Source organism: Prunus avium, chromosome 7 (assembly GCF_965620075.1).
Source record: "Prunus avium chromosome 7, drPruAviu1.hap1.1, whole genome shotgun sequence".
NCBI lineage: Eukaryota > Viridiplantae > Streptophyta > Magnoliopsida > Rosales > Rosaceae > Prunus > Prunus avium.
In genome coordinates, this window is record NC_142290.1 from 30,046,604 (window position 1) to 30,072,695 (window position 26,092).

The following is a 26,092-nucleotide window of genomic DNA, read 5'->3' on the forward strand; positions in this document are numbered from 1 at the left end:
TAATTCCTCGTTCTCGTCTACTTATTTCTTAATTTATATGTGACGATTACGTGATTATCTGTGAAGGAGGGTGTTAATTTGGAGGTTTTCATGTGTGATAAGAGGCAATGCTTATAGTTATACATCTCTTCTAAAATGTGTGTTTTAACATTAAATCCCCATGTTTGAAAATCAAGATGGAAAAGAAAAAAATGTTGGTGGGTTGGTTTGGAAGTCTAATTCTAATAAGTTGAGGCTTCTTCACCTACCTCTCTTTTCAACTGTTGAACCAAACCAAGTGGCCAGGGGGGTTTCCTACCAAATATAAATGCTTGAAATGAACACGAATTCATACTGCGTGGATCCAACGCATATATTGCAGGAACATTGAAAAAGAGGACAATTAAGTCCTGAGCATATAGTCCTTGGAATATTCTTTCACTTCGATCCTCATATTTATTATTTTTAACTTTTTTCTATATTTTATCAACTCAATTACATGTCTTGTGCTCCCATGCGCGCATGCATCATAGGCACGCTAAGATGCAGACATGATTCGTTTACATCTTATTTTTTTCTGTTCCGCCTGCCGTACTGTCATATACATTAGTTTCAATTTGCCACCTTAAAGAAAAATTTAGGCGCAATGTCACATTAAGTTTTCAAAATTCATGATTTGTCACCCGACTTTAACATTGTCCAATTTTTTCATCCATTTTGAAGAGTATTTTAGTCTTTCCAAACAAGAGGGTTTACATAGCTTTATATTTAAATTATATAAAAAAGAGGGTTTACATATTGGAAAGACTATAATACCCTTCAAAATGAATGGAAAATTGAATGATGTTAAAGTCAAGTGACAAATTATGGATTTTGAAAATTTAAGGTGATATTTTGCTTAAGTTTTTTTTTAAGTGACAAATTGAAATTGATGTATACATTCTACAAAAATCCCAAAGAAGAATTGGATCAGAAAAATAAAAAGAAGTATAAAATAGATAAGAAAAACTTGGGTTCAATGACCCTTTTCACTATCAACCGGAATATAAACCACTCAAGGTTAAATCATAAAAGCAAATTTCCCAAATACATAAGCATGAGCACTTCAGCAACCAAAACGAGCGACATAAACAACAAAAAACTCTTCATGCTTGCAAAACGTTCCTCAAGCTTTTATCATATTCTACTAGCAACTCTCGTCAAGGCAGAGATTAAAAAGAAATTTGAAAAAGAACCTACACTACGACACCAAAACACCGTTTTTGTAAGAGCAAAACCATTGGCTTTTACACAGCTCTGCATCAATACTTGTAGTCCTTGACATGAAGGCTCTCTGCAGCACCCTCACCAAGCTTGGCATCACCCTTGTAGGTTCCCAATGTCGCTTCTGAGTTGGCCTTTGCCCTGGTGAGGAAAGCCTCCTGTGCCGCCTTAACATTCTCCTCCTTTCCTGACCAAGCCTTGAGGGTGCTTTGCTGAAGAGCCCGTCCAAAAGAGAAGGATAGAGTCCATGGTTTCTTCCCCTTCAATTTGTTCATAGCATTGAGGTTGCGGGTAGCCTCCTCCTCACTCTGCCCACCGGACAAGAAAACCACGGCAGGAACAGCCACAGGCATGGTGCGCTGCAAGGTACGGACTGTGTGCTCAGCAATCACCTCTGGTGCAACCTTTGGTGAATCAGATCCTGGAGTCACCATGTTAGGCTTCAAGAGAGTTCCTTCAAGCAGAACATGGTGGTCGTTAAGAGCTTTGTAGCATGCAGCAAGAACACGTTCAGTCACCTCAGCACACTTGTGAATGTCATGGGATCCATCAACCAGGATCTCTGGCTCAACAATGGGGACCAGGCCATTCTCCTGGCAGATGATAGCATATCGGGCCAGCCCATTGGCATTCTCATTGATTGAGAGCTGAGATGGCTCATTGGGGCCAATTTTGAGCACAGCACGCCATTTTGCAAACCGAGCTCCAGCTTCATAGTACTTTTTGCAACGCTCTCCAAGGCCATCCAGACCCTGGGTTGTGGTCTCACCATTGGTACCAGCAAGCTCAACAGTGCCCTTGTCAACCTTGATGCCAGGGAGAACACCGCCTTCCCTCAAAACGTCAACAAATGGCTTACCTGCATAGCATAATTCAAGATGTGGATATCATGGCATGGAATAATCATCCAAATACAACATGGAAACAGGATGGCAAGCTCAAGAAACATGTTCAAACTAACACATGAATATTAAAAATCATTCATAAATTTCAGATGAAATCCAATTTTAAACATGATTTTCACAATGCAAATGGAAAATTACCAGCAGCTGTCTTTTGGTAGAGGGTTTCCTCAAAGAGAATCACTCCACTGAGGTATTGGAGGGCACCAGGGGTGGAGAAGAGCAACTCACGGAGAGCGCGTCTGTTCGTCTCAGTATTCTCAACATTAATGCTTGAAAGACGCTTGCCAATTGTGCCAGTTGACTCATCAGCAGCAAGGATACCCTTTCCAGGGGTGCCAATGTAGGTTGCATTAGCAATGAGCTCATCTGCACGCCACACAAAATGTAGTACAAATTAACCAGATATCATAGCATTAGCTTAAAAGTAAAATCCCAAACTTTGATATCCATAAGAGAAAACAAAACCATAATGTGGGGAGGAAACAAAACAAAAGCATAATGAGATTCTGGAAGAACCCAATATTCCCATGCCTCAAATTCTATGAAATTAATAGCCCCTTCAATTAAAAACTCAAAATGGTTTGCACTAGTAAAGACTGCAAAATATGCCATAGTTAAATGCCCTGGGAAAAATCAGAGCTTTTTGAGTATATTTTCAATCGACTTGAGATTTCCACATTATCTAAATAAACATTGCCACCAATTCAAAAAAAGATGGATGGTAAATCACTATTTAATTGTGACAATAAAAAAAAACTATTATTTTACAGCAAAAGAGCGCATCCGTACAGAATTGTTTATATGCCAGAGTCCAAAACATCAAGATTTTCTGTACCCTACACGAGCAGGACCACTCGCGCATCAAACCAAGGCTCATCCAACAACGTATTAAGCAAACAGTAATTTGACACAGAAAGTTGCATGATCAAACTGATCCATACTCCAAATTACAATTTAATTCATAAAAACATAGATTAGAGCAATCATTAACAAAAAGGTTTGAGCAATTCAAGCGATATACGCAATAAATGGTAAAACGAGGAACAAAATATATAAAGGTGGTGGAAGATGATTACCATGGTACTTTCCCTTGAAGGCCGACATTGTTGATAGTAAGAAGAGACTGGAATCCGAACGACGGTTTTGGTTTATCTAGAGATTGAGGGAGGAGGGAGATGGGAGAGAAAACGGTGGGATTTTAGGGCTTTATATGAGAGACGAAGGCCTTGGAGAACACGTTGGTCACTGTTTCTCGAATGATCTGGGTTTCTCACACATTTACTCTTTTACCCCTGGTTTCATATTGGGCTTATCATATGGCGGTCATGTGGCCTACCCACCGACCCAAAAAAGCCCAAAAAGTATATAAAATAATTTGTGAAAATTGTTCTGTATTATATGTCACATTGTCTTATATTAATGTTTTGTTGTGAGACTATTCATATGAATTAGTATTCTTATTTTAAAAATTTGTATAAATTATGTGCCAGTTGATCAAGATAGTGAGTCTGCTTCCTTGCACCCAAATTCGAGTCCCCTCTTTGAAGATTAGATTAATTTAAATTATTTAAACTATCGATTATATAAAAAATGATGATGTCACTAATGAAGGGTACAAAGGGTAAGCAAACCATTGACGCCAAATTACTGCTCACAAAAAAAATTTCCTGAAAACCACTGCGGTGACTTAATAGGTGGGCAGGAAGGGTCAAAACAAAACTTGATTAGAAAACAAAAAAAACAGCCAAAGATGACAGTGTGGGGTGGAGAGTGAGTCTGGGGGTTTGGTTGGAATTTGCGAGAAAACCGAGAGTAACACCAACACCAACAGCAACGCCAAAACCAGCGGGTTAGGGTGATAGTTGATGTTCATACAAGAAACGCAAAAAGAGAGACCTTTCAGGTCTGCCAGTTCTTTTACCTCTTTTATGGTCTGCTTCATTACCACATGTCTTTCCTTTATCACCAATCAAATTATGCAAAAATGCATATATATATATATATATATATATATATATATATATATATAGAGTTTGTTCATTCATTCATATTATGGATTTGAGGTTGGGTCTAGGGAAGACGTTTCCCAAAACTTCAACGATGCTAAAATCAAAAGGGTAGAAGGAGTATCGGTATTTGTCTACTGTATTCATCGTTTCGTGAATAAATTTGATGATTCGAACATTAATATTCAAATAAATTCGACATTCACCAAAAGAATATTGAGATTACAACATTTTAAAATGATTTTTGCTTAGAGTCTACTCTTTGAATTTTGATCAGGGCCAACATTATTGTTATTGTTATTATTTCCTCTTACTTCATATATCTTTAAATGTGTATATAAATATACGAAAAACAAAAAAGAATGTATGAGCATGACGATCTACCATTTTCTTATGAATTTATTTAGTTCTAAGTTTAGAGGTTGAAGGGTGTCAAGATTCATACTTTAAGCATTTTGAGTTAAGGGTCAAGCAAAATCTATGGCTATGATAATAATTTCTAATAGCATATAACAAGTGGAGTTGGTTCTTATTCATTTACATGGCAAAATAAAGGTGGAATGACAATCACCAGATTTTAAAAATGGTTTGTAAAAATACACAAGTCCTTATCATAAGGTCAAATGAAAATCTACGATCCAATTTGATTAATTTATTATTGAGAATATGATACATCTCACATGAAATCTCATGCACATGAAGGCCATCAAATGGAGAAAATGGTAGTCATTACATACACATTCATTCTCTCTCATATTCGTAATACTTCTTCAAAGTAATAAAACATGCTTCATATTTCATTCTCGTGTTGCTTTTGCACGTATGTTGTCATCATGAGTAAAATTTGGTTATAGTACACAATTCTTAGTTTTTTTAGATCATACTAAAGTTTGTGTCATTTTTATGTACCAAATTAATATGTAAAAGGGTAAACTGTCGAAATGCCCTTTCAACTTGTACCTAATTATCAATTTATCCCCTGACTTATTTTTTACAAAATTAAGGACTCGAACTAAATTTTATTCTCAATTTCCCCACTGCCGTCCAAATTCTTAACATTTCATCCAATTTGCCGTTAAATATGAGGGCAAATTGGTCATTTCATATGTTAAAAATAATTAAATACTGTAAAATAAAATAGTATGACATATAAAATGAAAAAAAAATCATTTTAATAAACATAGGGGTGGGACCTACCCACCCTTTCTTCTCTCTCTCTGCGACTATTGCCTCTCTCTCTCTCTCTCTTTGCGACTAAACCCCTTCTTCCCTCTCTCTCTCTACGACTCCCTCTCTCAGTGACTCTCTCTCTCTCTCTCTCTCTCTCTCTCTCTCTCTCTCTCTCTCTCTCTCTCTCTCTCTCTCTCTCTCTCTATGCGACCAAACCCATCAACCCCACCCTCCAAACAGCCCCATTTTATTCAGAACTTGAATCCATTGATGAGTTGTGCGATTTGGGGTCGAGATTCTGAGTGAAGGAGCAATGAACTTGTGAGGGGAAGAGGTCTAGACCTTTAAGGCTATTGGGGGAAAATCATAGGGGAAATGGCGCAAATAGGTTTGGGTTTGTGGGTAGGGATAGGGTTTTCTTTTATGTTTTTTGGATGTAGGGTGGGTTGTGGGTGGGGAAGAGGCTGGGTCACTAGCTGTTGTGATGGGGATGAGTTGAGGGATGGGGACAATGGCGCCATGAATTTTTATAGGGGTAAGTTAAATATTTTTTTTATAGAGGAGATATATTATAAGCCTTTTTTTTTTCTCTTGAAACAAAAATGTAAATAAAACTTTATAAATCAAACATGGCCACATTACAAGCAAATATAACATAAAGAAGTACAAAATATAAATAAATACCAAATCAAACACATTGTCCAACTTCAAAAACCATATATGCTAATTAATAATTCAAGTTGCAAAAATAAAATATATATCAACAGTCTCCAAAAGTTTTCACCCTAATCCTAAATCATAAAAACTTAACAACAACAATTAAAATTGGAAATTGAATATATAAAAATAAATATAAATAAATAAAAACTTACCAAGATTGAATCACCCACTGAAGAAAGATTGTTACAATTTTTTAGACGATGAGAGCTATTTCCTCTAGGCTCTCAAGGTTCAAATATGGCGTTTTGGGTGGCTAGAAGGAAATTTTTGATGTTTGCTCTCTGTGGGTGTAGCCCAATAACAGTACGATTAGAATAGCTCAAGTTGGTAGAGCCATAGCATGAATTCTGCTTTTAAATCAAATTTATATATGTTTGGATTGATGTTATTATTTCCTATATGCTTTAGGAGTTGGCTAATATTTATTAGAGTAGGAATAAATCTTATAAAATTTAAACCATGTTCAATACTTTATAAATTTTCCCCTAGGTTGGAGCCCACTCTAGCCTAAGCTTAGGTCTGCCCTTGGATGGGGATGAGTTGTTTTGGGTTGGTGAGATGAAGGGCTGGCTGTGGTGATGAGGAGGGGTGTGATGACGATGGTGGGAAAGAAAGGTGATGGTTGTGGGGAGGTTTTTTTAGTTTTTTCTCTTTTCTTTAATTTTTTTTCCCAAAAAAAAAATTATTTTTAATTATTTAACTGAAAATTGGATGAAATGTTGAGAATTTGGACGGCAAGGGGAAATTGAGAATAAAATTTAGTTCGAGTCCTTAATTTTGTGAAAAAAAAGGTCACAGGTAAATTGATAATTAGGTACAAATTTAGGGGGCAGTTTGGCAGTTTACCCTGTGCAAAATCCTAGAACACTTGAATTGAGAAGTGAAAAAAAAGAAAAAAAAGAAGCAAGGATCAACAAAAACCTTGGGTCAGGCTTAGCCCAGTCCAATTACATCTCATCATAGTGGTGTAAGGGCTTTGAGCCAAAGCTCAATTACATCTACAACAAGGCCTGCAGATTGCTTTGAACTTAAAAACCAGCGAACCAAAGCAGTAAAAATATCAATTTTCAGGCTCTTGACAAATACCATGAAAATGGGATGTGATATTATCGTTGAAACAAAATCTTTGTAACCTTGGGTAGGGGTGGATAGATGATGAATCCAATAGCAATTATTTTAAATGAGATGGTGACTTAAATTTAATGTCACATGTGAGGCTGGACCTAACCCACTTGGCACTAGCAATGAAATTAAGTCCGTGAAAATAGTAGCTAGTCCTAGTCGTGGACGTTGTTATTTCTATGATATTCAAGTCATAATATGCCCATGTGGATTAAGATGGCAGCCTCTGATCAGCAGTTGATGTTACAAGTAGAAAAACTTGCTTAAAACGGGTGTCTCGCGCATGGCCCGCATGTCACTTGCACGCGTAAATATATAAAGTGTGAAATATTTATTTTATGAAGCTTATCAGATTAGTGTTAGATATAAATAACCTGATATAAACATGAAAAGCATGATTAGATTATACAATCACAAGATTTTTTTTCCTCCTACTCTTCCTACAACTTGGATGGATGAGGTAAACTTCTACTCTGGAGAATATAAACGCAATGGATTGGGTAAACCCAAGGCCAAGTAACAAACCTCAGCCGGTCCTTTGCAAACTTATGATTTTCAAGTTTGTGACTTAAGCTATGCATAGAAACTTCCCATAAGTTTCCGTGCAATTAACCTCAGCAAAAATGCATAAACAAATGTTATAATGGCAGACAAATAAAATCTGCACGTTTCAATGGCAAGTTTAGTTGCTAAAAAGGGCAAAAGTTGCCCTTTGGGTTTTCCAAAATAAGACCAAGAATCACTTTAGGAAAAAGCAAAAAAAGAGAGGAAAGCAAACTTATTCTCCTATCCATCCCAACAGATAATAAAAATGGAATCTTTGCCTTGGAAGGGTAAAGGGAGAGGAAGAAGAGCAGACAGAGACACAGGATTTTAATGCAAATGCTTCCAGTAAAATTTGAACCTGTACAGTTTTCCTTCTCCAAGTAAAGCATATAATTTTCTATAGCTTGAAGAAGATTAACCATGAAAACAAACAAAGAACTTATAAAGTCAATGTTAATATAATATTTTTTCTGTTCACTAGATAAAAAAAAGAGAGGGGGAAACAAAGAATCAGTCAGGGCTCTTACAGGCACAGATCAACAAAGAAAACTCAGCTCTTTCTTGTCCCTTCTGTTCCAAAATCTTCTCTTCCAGCCACAGCCTGCTATCCAATCCACTCCTTGTCCTGAACATGAAAACTGCAGAACCAGATTTTGGATTGAACAACCAGTCATGAATATCCCACATCATATCCACCAGCAAACCATCCAAAAAAATTGCTTGGTTCCCTCTGAAATTCCATTTCAATCTCTTCACTTGAAATATTTTCTTCTTGTCAATGCAGACCGATAACACTGGGCCTTTCGAGCCGCCTTCGTCGTCTCTGTCACACTTGATCAAGATGTCATGTGCAACTCCTCTGTCACAGAATTGAGCCTTGGTTGAATACACAGCATTGCCAGAAAAATGCTCACTCCTAGAAACCAATGAGAATTTTGGCTGAGAAATGATGGTTTTGTATTTCTCCAAATCAAGCACTTCTTCAACCTTGTCCCCAAGAAGCAGGCTAAGTTCTGAGTCTGCTAAAACCATCACATAAAACCCATTGCTTGGTTCTGGTCCTCCATCATAATTAGCAGTGGACAAATCCCAGAAAACTTCCATCTTTGAATTGCAGGATTGGAATGTCCTGGTACCCTTTTGACCTTGCAGTTGATATGAACTGGAATTGAATTTGGATATTGGTGAAGAAGTATTTTCTTTGTCCCTAATGCTGATTTTGAGGCCTTGGCTTGAAAATTTGTTGTACCAGGTGAGTGTGATGAGAAGATGCTTCTGGGTTGAGAGCTTGGCTCTGTATATACATGTAACCTCATTTGGGATTGAAGGGGCCAATCTTGGGGTCACATAAGCCCGGTTTGAAGGCCCTGAACAATATGAATCTGAAACTTTTATGGCATGTTCACTGTAACAAGTTGCTATGCTCCTCATTGCTGCATAAAACTCGATCGAAAACGAAGAAATCGAAAAGGAAATTAAAGATGAAAAGTTTGAAGATGGAGGGATCTGTGTTATAAGAAGAGAAGGGTTGGGGCTAAAAGTTGGGAGAGGTAGGCAGAGTGTTTGTTTGGTCTTCCCTTTGGCAATGGAAGAAGGAAAATGGAGGGATTGAAGGTGACAAAAAGAAAAGGGTACTTTCTCTTCTCTCTGGTTTACTTCCATGTGAGGCTGTCCTTTCTTATTCACAACATTTAAGTGTTAAAATGTAAATGGAAAAAAAATAAAAAATAAAAATAAAAATCCGTTGAGACAAATAAAGGAAGAGACAGTGAAATCCATGTTCTTGGCCAGCGCATCCCACATTAATTACGATTCCCCTAACCTTAACAATTCTTTAGAGAAAAATGAAGGCGATGACCAAAACTCCTTGCTTTGATTTGAGTAACCTGATCTGTTATGCCTTGCCTGCAGTATAAAATTTAATCTGGGTTAGTTAATTCCTAACCTAACCTTAGACTATATTTTGAGTCAACCAAAAGGATTAACAACCGCAATATGAGGGAAATTTGTTAAATGATTTTCCTAAAGAATAGGTCTATGAATCTATCATATACATGATATATGCTCTTTTTATATATTATTATTTAGGTTTGGGGTTGGAGCCGGCAATTTTGATGTATGTTACGTACGTGTATATGTTTATTGTCATATATTTGATGTGTTATGTTCTCAAATTGTCAGTTTAAAACGAGAAAATTTCTACTAGAGTTGCTTATATCACGTGATAATAATGAGTGACGATACAATCAAACTAATGATTCAGATTTACAGTGTAAAAGAATATTAATGATAATAATTAAGCTTAAGATATATATATATATGCTAATAGGCAAAAGATGGGTAGTGACCGGCTTTAGGATTAGGATGATATTGGACAACGTGGAGTTGTGCCTATGAAAATGATAGTGATGAATGGTATGGATGATGTGATCACTGGGCCCACCAAATAAAAGCAGCCGTGGGATTCACCTACTACGACTCAAGACGACTTTTTTTTTTGTGTGTGGAAAGAAAACGAAATTTGATTAAAAACTTTATAAAAGTAGGCGGTTCTAAGGTTTTTCTCCTGAAAATTAAAACAAAACAAAAACCCCTCTTTATTATTGTTAATGCAATTCAGTTGTTGCTAATAGGAGTTACAAAAGCTTAACCTTTACGTTTTAAAAAGGGGAAGCCCAAAAAAGGGCTTGAATTTAATAAAACCATAGTCCTCAATCAATTCAGAAAACAGTTACAATTGAGAGAATATGGAATTTATTTTCTTGGGAAAGTTTATAGTTCCTTCTACTCACTGCCCTGTAGTTTAGACTATCGCTTGTTCCAAAAAAAAAAAATCCCTTCCTTCTTTATAAGATTATTGTATATTTCTTATTATGTGTATAGAAATTTCATACAAAATATGTGAAATTTACTACTAAAACAAAGAATCTCGCAATGGTTGATGAAAATTATGAAACATTATCCTTAAAGTTAGTTCAAGTAATGAGGGTGGTTGAAGTAATAATGAGTTGATGTTAGGAGAGATTAATCTTTCAATTTCCTCCAATTTACTCAAAAACTCGAAACACTATGGACAAAAAAAATTTCCTTCCCTTTTCCACATAACAGTGAGAGTGAGATGCCACACGCATAAATCATCATTAATAATTTTTTGTATTAGGTGAGTTCCTATTCTGAAGGGTTGAGGTAGGAGTGAGGTTGGTGAGTTAGTTTGGTTACTGACTTTTCGGTTTCAAATTTCAAGTCTGTCTTAGCTGAGCACACAACTGCAATTTGAGTGGGAGGGAAGGCAGGCTTAGGTACTCCATTGGCAACACTAAACAATGGAATTCGACCAATACTTTTAACGTCAAGGAGGAGAAGATGGGGCATGATTAGACGTCCTAGCCAATTATTTGAAACATGAAGAGGATTTTAAATTAATCACCTTACTCTTCTTAGCAATAAAAGTAATTTTATATACTCGTCGGGGCTTGTATAGCTTAAGCAGTTATCTTTGCATTCAAGATCTTGTGTTCGAGTCCCCCTCTTTCGTATTGCAGAAAAGATAAGAGGGAAACCAATGTATTACTCTTTATATATAAACGGGTTATTATTTCTATTAGAAATATGATTAGTTGTAATGTATTTTATATGCAACACTATTATTGTATTGAGTTATTTACACTAACATCTTTTGAGGTTTACGGTGTTTTAATAAAACCCTCAGAGGTTTTAAAAATTACACGAACACCCCATGAGGTTTCAATTTATCTTCAGAAAACCCCTTTTCATTGATTCTATGTCCAAAAATTTGATGATTTCATACATAAAACTTTTGCAAATAATAAAGAAATTATATATATAAAATCATTAATTTTTGGACGAAAAATCAATGGAAAGGAGTTTTGGGAAAACAATTTAAGATCTAAGGGGGTGTTCGTATAATGTGTAAAATCTCAAGGTGTTTTGTGAAAACAACGAACACCTCAAGAGGTGTTGGTGTAAATAACTCTATTGTATTTCAAGAAATCTTTTTCAGCTAGCATCCCCGGGGCAGGGCGTGCTACGTACAGTCACACCCAAAAAAAATATCTTGTGCTTGGGTGGACTATACTCTATAAACACCTTTAGCTTTGGGACTTATATATGATGACAAGAGAGAGTCCATATATTGAATCTTGCCTGCAAAGAAACCAGAAGACATGCATGTCCTCATAATACCTCAAGAATGAAAGCAACTGTTAATTATAGAGCTCACGCTTGCAGCAGTTTGATTATTTACACCATGTGGTGCTCTGTAATTCTCTTGAGGATGTATAGAAGCCCAGATCTAATGAAAAAGCTGAACCAAAACAGTGATGTCGGTGGTGAAAGTGACTGTATCTACTGATGTGTATTGAGTGATTCTGTGCGTGCACAGGAGGAAAGTTAAGGGAAACTTCTTTCATGTGTAAACCCCCTCCTCCCAGAAACATGGGGTATAAAATAATCACTTCTTTGTACCACAAATATTTAATTTAATTTACTTGACCGCTAGTTATTATTCAAATGAACCACTTGATCAAAGCATCCTTCTTTATTTTTAATGCTAATCAAAAGTATAATCCAAGTAAAATTTACTTGGCCATCATTGGATTTTTGAATACGTGATATGTAGAAGGGTAATGTTCTCTTGTCAGACTATAAATCTTAATTAGTTGGTTATAAATTCACGGTCTAGAAACATACGGAGTATTAGTTTTGAGATTGGAGCAAAAACTCCGGTTCCTTGGTTCATACTGTTTGATTAATTGTTGGTCATATATGCAATCATGTAATTAACATATGACCTATATATGGTGATGAATTATACATGACAAGAGCTCATGCAAACAAAAGGGTAAAACCCTTTGGATGGATAAAAATAAGAGAATAAACAAAACGCACCATATATACGTACGTTGTGAACAAATATTTATGGAAGGATGCACAAGCCAAGTAAGAATATCCTTTTCCTATCATAAAAATGCCTGCCTTCCTCCTCACAAGCCATAAAGCAATTATTCCTTACACTTGTTGAGATATAAAACAAAAACTCTGTACATATCTAAGAACCAGCTATGATGATTGAAAGTTGAACAGAAGATTATCTGGAGTTGTGGAGTTGTGGAGTTGGAATATATTCCCATACCATGAAACCAACAATTATCATATATACTTGTGCAAGGCACTGCACTGCTGTAAGTGATTGCATGTCAATGTCACAATGAAGCATATACCAAGTACAGCATCATAAGGAATAAGATGTAGCTTCTGCAAAGAGAAATCCTATTTCGCTTTGGATATGGATATTACATACATATTTTCACTGTTTTTGTCTTGGTTTTGGCTTTTTTTTTTCTTCAGGTACTTAATAAGATTCGATTGATAATCAATAATATTCTCTAGCTATGAGAAGACTGCCAGCTTTATGTTTCATAAAATAACTGCTAAAATGCAGAGTTGCAAAGCTGTCAGTCTGTCTGCAATTCAAAGTAGTTGTTTTAGAATCGAGCACACTGTCGTTTGACTTATTTGAAGAACAAAACTAGATGGTACTCATTATGTACATTCTTACAACATTTGTGGCATCAGTCTTCCTTCACTTATTAAAAGCACCACAGCAACATTTATTTATAAATATTTGGCTGATGAACCCGGGAAACTATTAAGAAAGAGTTGCATATATTAGAAACACTAACCGCTATTTTAAAATTTAGCGTTTTCTTTTCTTTTTCATAATGCAAATTATTTCATCATATCCGCCGAGAGATGAGACTCCATCCAAATATATATCAAGTTAGTGAATAAGCTATAACATTGTAGTCCTTGGAAACAAACTGACAAGAGACACTAGCTTGAGTGAGTTTTTGGGTCTAAAATGTTTGGAATGGTAATGGGTGCCTGCCTCTGGTATTTTTCATGTCAATTAACGATATCCAGAGCCGATTAGGCAAAACTAGGAGCTTATGGATCTTGGTAATTGTTATGTTTCAATTTCAAGACACTCAGCATCCACTTATCTAATTGGGCTTTGTGTGAAGACCTTGTGAGACACTTTGTTGCCTGAGATCAGCCCAAACTTTTAAAAAAGGGAATGAACCTTCTTCGGCTCTCAATGCTGGGCCGGAGACATTTTCCAACTGAGCATTCTTGGCATGCAATACACAAGTTGGCCCTAACTAGATTCGAGAGTCTATGTTGCTTGGTTTTCAAGTTATGTCATCTTTTTCTTTTTCATTTTTTAATACAAGCGATATAGGAGTAGGGGGATTCACACACAAGACTTTGGATGAAAGACTAACTTAATGCCAACGAGGGTTGGTTGAGTTGGTAAGAATCATTCTCTTCGCTATCAAGGCCTAGGTTCGAGTCCCGTGCTACTGGCAATTCCTTTTGGTGGGTAATATCTAATATGTAAAAACCAAAATATGGGCTAAGACCCCTACTGTAAGTCCTCAAAGAGGTCTTGGTATGCCCTGGCTTTGGGATGGAGTAGCCTCCCCTCCCCCTAAATTTTTTATTACCAAAAAAAAAAAAAAAAAGCTTAATAAATTATTACCTAAATCTTAATCTAGTGATGCTTAAAAGATGTAAAAGAAGTTTTTCTAATTACTATATCTCCATTGCCTCCAATTGGGCTCCTCTCCGTGATATTTCAAAACCCAGTCAGATCCTCACACTCAAGAAGACTGACGATGAAGTACCGGGAAAGGTTTGCTTGGCTCTTTGTTATCATCTTGTTGAAATCTTGCGTTTTTATGTGAATTCTCATTTGGGTATTGGTTGGCTTGTGTCAAAATACGGGAAAAATTATACTTTTTATTGTTTGGTTATTTTGTTGAAGCTCATTAAATAAAGAATAATTAATATCATTAAATAAGACTAAGATATTACATAATTGTAAATATTAAACTATAAAGCAAAAGGCAGAGAAAGGTGAAACATTCAAAATACCAGAAAATGCCCTTAGTTAATGCAAACATTAGGAATTGAAACTATTAATTAAATGAGGATAATATGGTAAATTCACACTTTTTCTTATTTAAAAAAATTAAAATTAAAAGAAAAATCGGATAATGGATCCTATTTTTATGGAAAACAACTACTCATTATCTTTTTTAATTCTAAAATAAAATTTAAATTTTTTAAAAAAAGGCCTCTCGCAGGCGCGAAAGCGCGTGCAGAGAGGCTAGTATTAAACTAAACAAACTAATTTTGTATAAAATAAAAATAAAAAACAAAGTCGACAACATAATTTAAAATAATTAATTACTATTTATTAAGTAATTTATGAAATTAGTAAAATATTTAAATACTAATTATTCACTAAATAAAAAATAATTAAAACATAATTACTAATTAAAGCAATCAGAAAAGGCCATTTTGTGCAGTATAGCCGCGCGGTGTACTCTTTAAATATTAATAACGTCTAGCCGCGCGGCAATACTCTTAAAATATTCGAATATATTTTGACGCGTATAGCCATGTTGGCTACACTCTTTAAATATTAATATATATTCTAGGTATAGCCGCTCGGCTATACACTTAAAATATTTGAATATATTTAATGAGTATATCCGCTCGCCTACACTTTTAACATATTCGAAGGGCTATACTCTTTAAATATATACGAATCTTTGGCATTTATGCCAAGAATTATATGAATCTTTGGCATTTATGGTGAGTATAAATTTGAATATCCGTCACAAATGTTGTACTGATGGTGTGAACTGGAAAATCAATTTGTTAGTGTAAGATTTCATTAGTAAGTATTTGTAGTCCAAAACATATCATATAATTTTTCTTATGTAGTTCACAAGTAGATTGAATGGTTTTAACTCAGTAATTTTCAGGTTGGCACCAGCATCTCAACTTTGGATAAAGACGGAAAAGCATTAGAAAAGGAATGGAGGACTGAAATGCCTATTCCCAGGGGTGGATCTCATAGGTCTGTCCACTGTCTTATTCTTCCTGCGTTTATGTAACTAAGCATTTCATCATGGGAGATCTTGGTGGAATTCACGCATCTGAAATTGAGCACAATTTTGCATTCATTGGCCTAGAAAGTGTTCATGTAAAATTAAATCATAAATTTTCAAGTTTCTTACCCATAACCATTGTTGAAAGTTCTAGGCAATCTGTTGCTATGAGTGCTCTCTTCTTGATTATTTTCGCGGTCTATCTTTCCGTTTGTGATCTATCAATTCCAGATTATTTCTTATATATGTAGCAATGAGAATAATCCTCTTTGGTGTCTTAGGGCAATAACATATAGACAATGATATACACTCCCTGCTTAGAATGTTTATGGAGCTAGCTTCAGAACTTGGGGTTCTTGTGTAAGTTTATTGATGTTCAAATTTTTATGATAGAATTACTTGATCTCCACCAGACCTGAAGAGAATAAATGGAGTAACTTCTATAGAATTTTGTTATCAAAGTCAGGACCAATCTGGTGGAACCTCTTAAGAAGTCGTCTGGTCCTCAATCTGGTGGGGTAACACTAACTGGCCGCCAAAATTCTGGACCTCTTCCTCCCGTTCTCCCTGCAACAGGTTCTCATTACATCTGGAACCATTTCTTCTACTGTAAGGTATCTGGTCCTTTTTGAGTCAATGGGATCAATGAAAGTACAAGGTTCCTCCATTGTTCACAATCAGCCCATTACTACTCTTAGCCAAGATGACGAGTTTTCGTTTAGGAAGAGCTTCAAAGCTAATATTGTGGTCTTTGATTCTACTTTTCATGACGGTTTCCGAAGCAGACTTATTTTAGGTATTGCTTTTTTTTGTAAGTATATTCTTTTTATTATTATTATTGATGATGTTAGAGCAGTTCCAACAACAACGCTTTCCTAGGCTTAGGTTTGCTGATGTCAGCAACGAAAAAAATATTAAAACAAATCTTAAAAAAATCTATTAAAAAATACTAAAAATTTCAGAATTTTTTAAAATAAATACTTATTCACTTCCCACACCAAAACTCTATACAAATTTCTTTCCTCATATCTCATGTGAATAATGGTTGCCATGGCAATAGGTGGAAACACCACAACCCTTGCCTTGCCCTTACCCTTTGCCATGGCAAATGGGTGGAAGTGCTCTTAGTGATGGCAGGGAGTGAAGCAGTTGTGTTTGTAACAAATTAAAATGGAGGTGGTGGTGTTTATTCCTTTTAATATGGTGTAGAATCTCTAATGTGATAGTTGGGAGAATGTCTAGATTAATTTAAACGAAATTCAAAGAAGAAGATGGCTTCTAAAAATTGCAATGAAGGCATCTTTGTGCTACCCAACTATTGGCCTCCCAATCTCTTAGATATTTAGTGTTGGATCACAATCTAAAACATGTCATCCAATGCGTCAGTCAACTCCATATTTGTTTTCTTCCACTAAACTCTACTCCCTCCCAATGATAAACAACTTCAACTCCCCCACCTAATTTACAATTGCCTCCTCCACAAGTCACAATATCACTTACAGGATATATTGCACCTGAAATATTGGTTGTGTTTTGTCACTTCCAACTTGCATAGCATCAGAGTTTTGTATATTTTAAGAATATAAACATACACTATTTTCATTGTAGTGTTTAAAAACACGAAAAATTAAAATTAAAAACTCATCTTTTCGTTCTTTCAAAATCTTCATTTTGGATTTTGAACCATTCTAAAATGCACCCAACTTAACATGATAAATTATAGTCACGAAACAAAACAAAAAAAATTCTAAATGCTCTCTTTTATGACAAATGACATAATAATAAAAACTCATTCTATTTATAGATGACCACTAATGTTAATAGTGGCTATCAAAATTTTAGAATTGCCTAATTTCATATTCTACAATTCATTCTTCTCTCTGCATGAGTGTTTATATGATTTTCATAGTTTCATATTATCGACAGCGAAACATACCGATATGTTATTAATATATTATAAAGATTATCAATACATCCATCCATTAATAAAAATATGGACATCCACTCATAAATCTGAAGTATACCATAATTCAATCTTGATCTATGATACTCATATCATATTCAAGATTTTGTACAACTTTGATCAATATATACAAAGGCATTCGAAGTGGCATGTGAAGGCGCACTAATATCTATAAACTATGCAAAAATTAATACATTATGACTGAAATTAGGCAAGGGCCCACCCAATCATCTATAATGCAGGAAAAAAACAAAGATATTTGGCCCCACCCACCCACCATTACAAAACAAAAAGAGTTTAGTGATCAACATCATTGTCGGTCAAACTCCAATCCCCAAAACCCGCAAAACCCCAAAAAAAAATGTCATCATTCCTTACGTCACTATCTACTATTATTTCCCATCTCAATGGACCTAAAGCTTGCGGATCCGAGATCCTTATACGGGCCAGGTGAAAGCCCACCATCTTGACCCGTAAACCTCTTCACCCCTCCTCCTCCTCCTCCTCCTCCTCTCTTCCTCCTCCACGCCCTAAAACTCCAAACCCCAGCAACCCCAACAAAAATCACCAGGGCCCCACACACCACCCCAATCCCCACCCCAAAACCCACGTTCATTTTCTTCCTCCCTGCACCCTCCCGCACCTTAAAATAACCCATCTTGCTCTCATCCCCAACTGCCACCAACGTTTGGATCGAGTAGTCCATGGTGTAGCAAAACCCGGATGCGTTATTGTACACCGCGCCCCAGCAACTGCAGTTCCTCTCACAAACTCTCTCGCACTCCCCGTACGACGACGTCGTTTGGTACCCCATTAACTCCTTGTACGGCAGCTCCACGCCGCTCCTCCGTATAACCCAGAAGTTACTAATCTCCCCCAATCCGCCGCTGCAGAAGTCACCGTACTGAACCGGAAAACACTCACCGGATCGAAACTCCGTCCGGTTATCCAAACAGGAGCATGAGCCGTTCCCCGCTCCGCACAAACCGTACGCACCGCAGGGGCTGGGGAGCTCGCAGGGGAGAGAAATCGCCTGGAAATCCAGAACCCATTTGGACCCGTCCCAGTAAAACCCGTTGAAGTTTCCGTCCGGTTCTAACCGGACCTTGCGGAGGCCATTGACGGGTCTGTGGAAGGTGTTGAAGGGTTGAATATCGACCGGCGCTGGGTTCCCAGTTTGGTACATTCCGAGGAACCCGTCCGAGTTGACTTGGGCGTAAATCGGTCCTTTTCCTTCGACTATTTCAGCTTTGACTTCCATTGCTCTGTGTCTCCAATAAATTTGGTCTGAGTTTGAGCCTGATTTGAACTTTGCGTACAAACCCATGAAATTGTTCCCCAATCGCATTGAGTAGAGCCCATTGGAGGAGACGAGGGACATGGCCGATGTGAAATTCTGATTCTCGACGAGGGTATTTGTGGGAAATTCGAAGCTCTGCCATAGAACTGAGCTCTGGGTTTGTATTTGGACGTTGGAGGTGTTGAGGAGCACAACTCGGTCGCCTTGGGTGTGAGTTGACCAGAACACCTTTCCCTGAGGATCGGAGAGGACGAGGCTGCCATTGAAGACGAGGGTTGTGCGGTCGGACCAGCGAGCGAGCTGGGCCGGGTTGGCGAGCCAGAGCGGGTCTGAGGAGGGCACGTGGAGGAGAGCGAGAGCGAGTTGGGTTTTGTTGACTCGGAGGAAACCCAGTGAGAAATTGCCATTTGGGTCGGCGAGGAGAGTTTGGAAGGTTTGGATTGAAGGGTCGGGAGTGGCTTTGAAGTCTCTGAGAAGCTCTGTTTGGGTGGCGGCAGCAGAAGATGGCCATGTGGGTGTGTAGAGTAGTAGAGTGAGTGCGATAAGAAGAAGCTGAGTTGAACTTAAACGAGTCACAAAGTGAGTGAACGTTTCCATGGTGGAAGAGAATGGAAGAGAAGAGAGAGAGAGAGAGAGAGAGTGATGACTAGAGAACAAAAGCAGCCATGGAGAGGAAACAAAAGGGCAGCAGCAAGCTTCATATATAACAATATTTTGAGTTGCAGGCTAGAAAGAAGCAACTGAATAATGTTGTTTACGAATTAATTAACATATTTTTTAACAAATTGTTAAGAGAAGTAATTAAAGTAATTTGAAAACACAACATGTGGATCAGTGCTGAAACTGAAAGCAAATAAATGAAGTTTATAGACTAGATCTTCCATATTCGACTGTTGCAACTTGCAATATTGTTTTGCAACTCTGCATATCTTCAACGCAAATTCTGCTCTGATCCATATATTTGTTAGGGTTTCCATATTTTAAAAAGACGGATTTAAATTTGATGGACAACAAAATGGAATATTGTATTCTTGAGACCTTTCCATTAGTTTTGGAGGGCAAATAAGTGCAAGTTTTTCCATAAGTTTGTAACTCCGTAATTAAGACCCCGCAAAACCTTAAATTTTGGAAGTTAGGTTGGAACGTAAGCCCTCTCCCTTGTCAACTCCGAACGAATGCTTAGTTAGCCGTGAATGAGAACTCTTCTTGGTAGGGTCTAATACCCCTTATTGGCATCAGGAACTGGGCTCCCAATTCTTCATCCTCCTTTTTGAGCTATAAGACCAAGCAAGGGATCCCGCTTAGTGGGTTCGAGTTCAGTAACAGAACCTCCTAGCCTGCCCTTTTTTAATAGATATCTAGGGTTGTCGGCACCCTTCCTCTCCCTCTCCCTACCTTTGGTTGAGCTAGTAAACTTCCTCAACTAGAGAGGAAGCAGCAAGGCCTCATCATCAAGATCTTAGTCAACGGCATCTGCCAACAAACGTAAAAATATCATCTTTCATTTCTCATATCATATGCACTTCTGTATGTTATACTTTAAAAATGGGCGACAATTAGAATGTTCATAATTAGTCAAGCTATTTTGGTGTTGATTAGTTGCCTTCTTTACTATTACTATACAACTGTTTATGACTTAGATAGATGGGTGTTGGAGTTCACCATTTTAAAAAGTAGCAGGGGGAGAGTTGGCATTTATAAATGGTTGAGATTCTAGATATGTTTGTTGAGGTAGGCTACTTGCTACTCCATGCACCTTGAATATTTAAGAAGGCATACATGATACATATGCATATGCATGCAGCCTATGCCATCCTCATCCAACACTTCAGAAAATTGAATCAAACCAATGAACTTGCAAGTGGTATATAGAATGATAGGTTAAATTCAATTATCTATTAATAAATTACGTAAGTTAACATATGGTATATTATAACTGGACAATACATGTCACTCATTCTGCCTCATGTACAATAGGATACTTCCTCTGCTCAATTTTTTTCTCGGAATAGCCATGTGTGCAACAACCATATGACATTGAGTTAAGCCAATTTTATCGGTTCTTAAGGTATATATCTTAAATTAATGGTATTGAGGTTCTAAATTCGTAAATCGGTTCTTAAGTTCTTGAAGGTTGAAACTTACATAGATCAATGTTTCTTGAAATATTTAGTATATAGTATGGTGCATCTAGAAAAAGATATCATCATCAGGTGGGCGCGCGCTGGATTGACATCTACACCATCGCATTGAATCAGGAGTTGACTATATGAAAACGAAGTGGGAAAAACTCCAATCTCATCTCGATTCAATATTACCATTAATAGAGTACAGATGCGTCATGTATGTTGTTTGACCTTTAAGAGTATATTCCATACCCTCTTTACTCTTATCTTCGAAGCCATATGCCCCCATCTCATTCTCTCTCTCTCTCTTCCAACATTCAGATCAGTTTTTGACCTTTTGATCTCCCTACCTATATTTTAAAGCCATTTTCCTCCTCTGCTTTCCACTTCTCTGATCTGCATTTCTTAAGGCCTTGACCTTTACACATCTCCCAGCCGTTTTTCCCTCCATTCAAAGCCTTGCTTTTCTCTAGAGCAGAGTCTAGCTCGATCTTGACTTTTGCCTGTATATATATATATATATATTTTTTATATCTCTCCCTCTCAGCACACGTGAAGTAATGGCCCTAGAGCAATATAGAAACACACCACAAATCATATATGTTCAACGCAATTATATGCATATAAATATAAGCACCATTTTGTTGTCGTCATTCACAGGGGTAAGGGGGAGGGGGGAGAATTATATTGGGTTGTCTCAAATTTGTCTTCTACATGAATCAAACATGGGCGCATTTTGTGAGAGGAGGAGGGAAGGGGAGAATTTGACCCACTTTTCCACTATGGTGTCACCCCATGTGTATATAAACACCATATTAACAAGAACAAAGTACATGATAAAAGATATCACTGCATTTGTAATTTGACACGTAAAATATTAATTCTGCCTGATTTTTTTTGTGTGGGAAGAAGACAAGAATATGTAGAAGCTTAGAGTTTTTAAACTATATTATGGAATAATAAACAAAATTTAGCAGCTTCTGCTGAAGCAGCTGTTGGTGTTGTCTAGCAACAAAGCAGAGAGCTGTGCCCTGCCCAGATAGGATTGTCTGAAGTTAATATAGAATTGATGAGGCAGAGGTCAAACAGTCGGCATGTGATAGGAGAAGCTTCAGTTCATCAAGATTCTAGATCAGTTAGATTAGTTAAACTATAATGGATCATGACCTGGAACATCAAGAGGAAATTGTACAAGTTGGCCAGCTATGCTTAAGGGGTGCTTTATTAGGTAAGAATTGATTTAAGAGAGACCGACCAACGATTCACTGTTATTTGGTTAACATCGATACTGTCTGTGACTTAACCACCTCGATATTCAGGAACATAAAGAATATACAATACACTTCTCTTTGTTATAGTCTATATCTACTTTTTGTTCATGCACATGTCAATATCTCCTTTCGTTTTCCTTCTAGATTATGTTATCTTATTATAGTTTATTTGAAGGTGTTTCTTTCTACACGCAACTGCAGAAAATTCACAACAACCCGTGAATGTTTCTTTCTTTATGTTACCTCAACACACACACACATATCAACTTTTCCTATGGATATACCTTGGGCTGGATATGTATGTAGCGTGGTCACGGTTTTTCTGTGTTCCTTCAATGCTGTGTCTCGCTCGGACTCGATCATTATTTTATTGTTTCAAAGAAGCTTACGGATTCTTATGCTTATATAAGTTTATATTAGGGGTGCACTTGGTTTGGGTTGGTTCGGATTTCCCTTAAAATCGCATAACGAACCGTAATCTTGGGTAGAGAGATTTTTGGCACCGGTGCTGAATTACCAATTACGGTTAACCGGCGATAAGAAGATGGTGTCAAGTTAAAATTCTTGATGGTTAATTGGTGTGTGTGAGTTTCTTTTTTGGTTGTGAAGTTAAAATTCTTGGTTGGTGAAGTTAAACCTAATTCATTAAATGACATTTTATAAGAAAGGAAGATGGTGTCACTATTTTGAAGCACCAATTTGATTCTCTAGAAAATAATGGAGCATGAAAGCCGATTATATACGACGCTAAAAGCCTCCTTTAATATGGTCCATAAACAAAAGCAAATCCTTATCAAACTTACCTGCTCAGTCAAAAGCATGGATGCTTAGCCGCCACCAAATAGATACGATACCAATCGGGTTTGCAAACAATAATAAATTTCCGATAAATATCAGCTCAAAAATGAAACCAATTGGCCAAAGACTTTGAGCTCTATCTTTATGAGATATGAAAATCTCTTTTTGCTTTATATATTTTTAATGTACTGGGCCGTTCTGACAGGGAAAAACGTACTGGGCTGGGCCGTTTCAATTAAATTAAATATCTCAAATGCATTGGCCCAAAATATAGATAGATGTAAATGATAAAAAATACAAAAAGAATGTTGAGAGTGGGATTTGAACCCACGCCCTTTCGGACCAGAACCTTAATCTGGCGCCTTAGACCAACTCGGCCATCTCAACCTTGTTGACAAGAGACGAAAAGCCGAGAAATATAAATTGACAAAAGGGAATAAAAACGCAGATCAAGGATTTCAGTCAATCTTAAATATCTATTTCTCAGGCAAAATTACATCCTAATTAAATGTTTAATATATTTCTTTTGTATACCCATCCGAAATTCTATTTAAGCAACATTATAGTTAGAGCACTTCCACCCTTATGGGCAAGGGCAAGGTAAGAGCTGTCACTATTCACATAAGATATGAGGAGATGAATTTGTATAGAGTTTTTGGTGTGAGAAGTAAAGAATATGGCTAGATATTTATATTTAAAAAAAAATTATGAAATTTTTGTTTGTTGTTTTTCAATTTTTTTATTATTGCTGACGTCATTATGACATCAGCATTGTGTCATTTTGCCCATGCAGCAGCTCGGCTGAACTTGCCTGTGGGCTTGCCCAGGTTGCTGAGGCTCACTGTTTGCTCGGGTTGGAACTCTTGTGCTGGAGTTGTCTTTGATTGCTTGGGCCCCCTCTTGCCAGGGCTCCCCCTCCGCAGTGGCATTGATTGTACATTTATAAAAAAAAAAAAAAAAAACATTTGCTTTCAACTTGGGACTCAAATTCAAAGATTATAAGTTTGTGCCAAATGCAATGAATGTAATTGGTGCTTTGTAGCTTTCACTGACCTTAAAAACAAAAGAGACAAAAAAGTTTACCTAAGAAAAGAACATATTTATGTTTGAGTCAATGGGAGGTCTAATCTAATCTCCTCTTAATTAGAGCCATGTGAAGGAGATAGACTTTCATGAAACGAGGATACCATTTTTTGCTATCTTCAGCCAATAGGGTATTGACATGCGGAAAAGTTATTACGCGTGTCATTACATTATTGGTTGGGAATAGCAAAACAGTGCTATCCTCGTTACAAGAGAGTTTTTCTGCTTGTGAAGACCCTATCACTTCATAATTCTAACAAATTATGAGATTATGAAAATGACATTAAACAGCTTTAATTCTCTAATATAAATGGATAATTTCCCATAAGTGATAAGGTGCTTTAATTCTCTTACTTTATGTCAATTTGCAGGCCTAGGGAAGCATGTACATTTCCCATAATCATCTAAAAAAGGGGAGATGAGAAGGACACATGGGCACCGACCATGTCTTCAATTCTAAGGTACATATTCATATCATGGGATAAAGACTAGAAATTACTCGTCAAACCTTTTGAAAAACTGCCTAGCTAGTGATGTGGATCTGAGTAGGATACTACTTGTCAAAAGGGTTTGTCTATTTCGAGTTCATGGCCGACTAGCTAGGGTTAAATTAAGACCAAGCTCGAATGAATTATGTCTTACTGCAGTAAAAATTATGTCTCCAATGTGGTTTGCAACGGGGAAAGAATGGGTAACCACCGTTGTGAGAGTTGTCGAGTGAGGTTTGATCCAGTCCGTTTCTATTGACAAATAAGATAGTTACGTTTATCAAATTTATTCACCAAATGATATGACAGTATTTCATTAATTCAAACTTGAACTCATTTTAAAACGCACTTATTTTTGACAATATATTGAAACATGTTGTCACACATACATATAATTTGATGACACAAATTTAGTGTGATTTACTTCAATTGATAACTGTACTTAAAACGAGATTGAGATGAAAGGGTAAGTTTGAAAAAGAAGTTTTACAAAATAGAAGAATTTACAGATGGTTAACAGTGCTTAAATAATTGATATATTTAAAGTTCAGAACAGTGATCATTTTAATTAAAAGTCAAGTGACAAAGTTCCAGCCCTAAAAGTCCATCTTCAATTTTGGTTTTTTTGTTTTTGGGTTTGATCTGACATCTTAGTTTTTGTTGAGCATCTAGAAGATGTGGTCAAAATCTTCCAAATAATCCGTGAATCTATATAAATCTTTTCTACTGCAACTTCTTTGAATGAAAAACAGAGAAAAAAATATACCCCTGATATTATTAATCATGCCATTTGAAACAGTTAATTAAACAAGTCAAATTAAAGTTTATTAGTATTCGACACGATTATGAAATTCTACAAAAACAAACATGCCCGAGACAAGACAAGACACGACACGACAAGATCAAAACCCCTCTAAAGGCTTAAAAGGCCATGAGGACAATGAGAAAGCAGGGCAAAGGTAGTGTGGGAACAGAATCATGGGATGATTATAACTTTTTCCCTTGGCATATTCCATTGGAATTAGGAAAACATGGACTAAAAGGAAGAAAAACTGTGGACCTAAAGAATATGTTCTTCATGTTTACACATGCACTTTACTATATTCTTCTTTACCTGATTTCATTAATGAGAATGAAGGGTTAAGCACTGTTGGAACTTCAAAGCTCCTGTTCTTGTTTTGCTAATTATGGGGCAAAACCTTAATTAGAGCCAGAAGACCAAACCCAATTTTTTAGGCACATATATAAATATAACCTCAATTTGCTTATACTTTGGCTGTTGAAGACTGTGATCAGAGAAAACCCTATTGAGAAGTCAATGTGTTATGTGTGTTTCATGAGAAAACGGAAAAAATCATAGTTACGTGTTG

General features: G+C 36.6%; 3 protein-coding genes and 1 non-coding gene across 4 annotated transcripts; all 4 read right to left on the reverse strand.

The window, feature by feature from the left end:
- Nucleotides 1-978: 978 nt before the first annotated feature.
- Nucleotides 979-3,381, reverse strand: FBA6 (Aldolase superfamily protein). Its single transcript, XM_021954447.2, has 3 exons — nt 3,224-3,381; nt 2,286-2,513; nt 979-2,101 (listed from the first exon to the last, which is right to left on the reverse strand). The coding sequence occupies exons 1-3, from the start codon at nt 3,249-3,251 to the stop codon at nt 1,281-1,283; spliced, it is 1,077 nt and encodes a 358-aa protein (XP_021810139.1). The 5' UTR covers nt 3,252-3,381; the 3' UTR covers nt 979-1,280.
- Nucleotides 3,382-8,036: 4,655 nt separating this feature from the next.
- LOC110753549 (uncharacterized) lies at nt 8,037-9,582 on the reverse strand. Its single transcript, XM_021954468.2, has one exon. The coding sequence runs from the start codon at nt 9,371-9,373 to the stop codon at nt 8,222-8,224; it is 1,152 nt and encodes a 383-aa protein (XP_021810160.2). The 5' UTR covers nt 9,374-9,582; the 3' UTR covers nt 8,037-8,221.
- An 8,111-nt stretch (nt 9,583-17,693) lies between these two features.
- On the reverse strand, nt 17,694-19,828 carry LOC110753579 (D-mannose binding lectin protein with Apple-like carbohydrate-binding domain-containing protein). The gene has a single exon (XM_021954510.2). It carries the CDS (start codon nt 19,551-19,553, stop codon nt 18,039-18,041), a length of 1,515 nt encoding a protein of 504 aa, XP_021810202.2. The 5' UTR covers nt 19,554-19,828; the 3' UTR covers nt 17,694-18,038.
- A 3,629-nt stretch (nt 19,829-23,457) lies between these two features.
- TRNAL-AAG (transfer RNA leucine (anticodon AAG)) lies at nt 23,458-23,538 on the reverse strand. The gene has a single exon. It is a non-coding gene; the product is annotated as a tRNA-Leu (tRNA).
- Nucleotides 23,539-26,092: the final 2,554 nt, after the last annotated feature.

Excerpts from the sequence above, each read along its gene's own strand:
- FBA6 (XM_021954447.2), bottom strand. The coding sequence starts at position 3,251 with ATGTCGGCCTTCAAGGGAAAGTACCATG. Across the intron at positions 2,514-3,223 it reads CTTCAAGGGAAAGTACCATG|ATGAGCTCATTGCTAATGCA; the intron begins GTAATCATCTTC and ends TGTGGCGTGCAG. Across the intron at positions 2,102-2,285 it reads CTACCAAAAGACAGCTGCTG|GTAAGCCATTTGTTGACGTT; the intron begins GTAATTTTCCAT and ends TATGCTATGCAG.
- LOC110753549 (XM_021954468.2), bottom strand. The coding sequence starts at position 9,373 with ATGGAAGTAAACCAGAGAGAAGAGAAAGTACCCTTTTCTTTTTGTCAC.
- LOC110753579 (XM_021954510.2), bottom strand. The coding sequence starts at position 19,553 with ATGGAAACGTTCACTCACTTTGTGACTCGTTTAAGTTCAACTCAGCTT.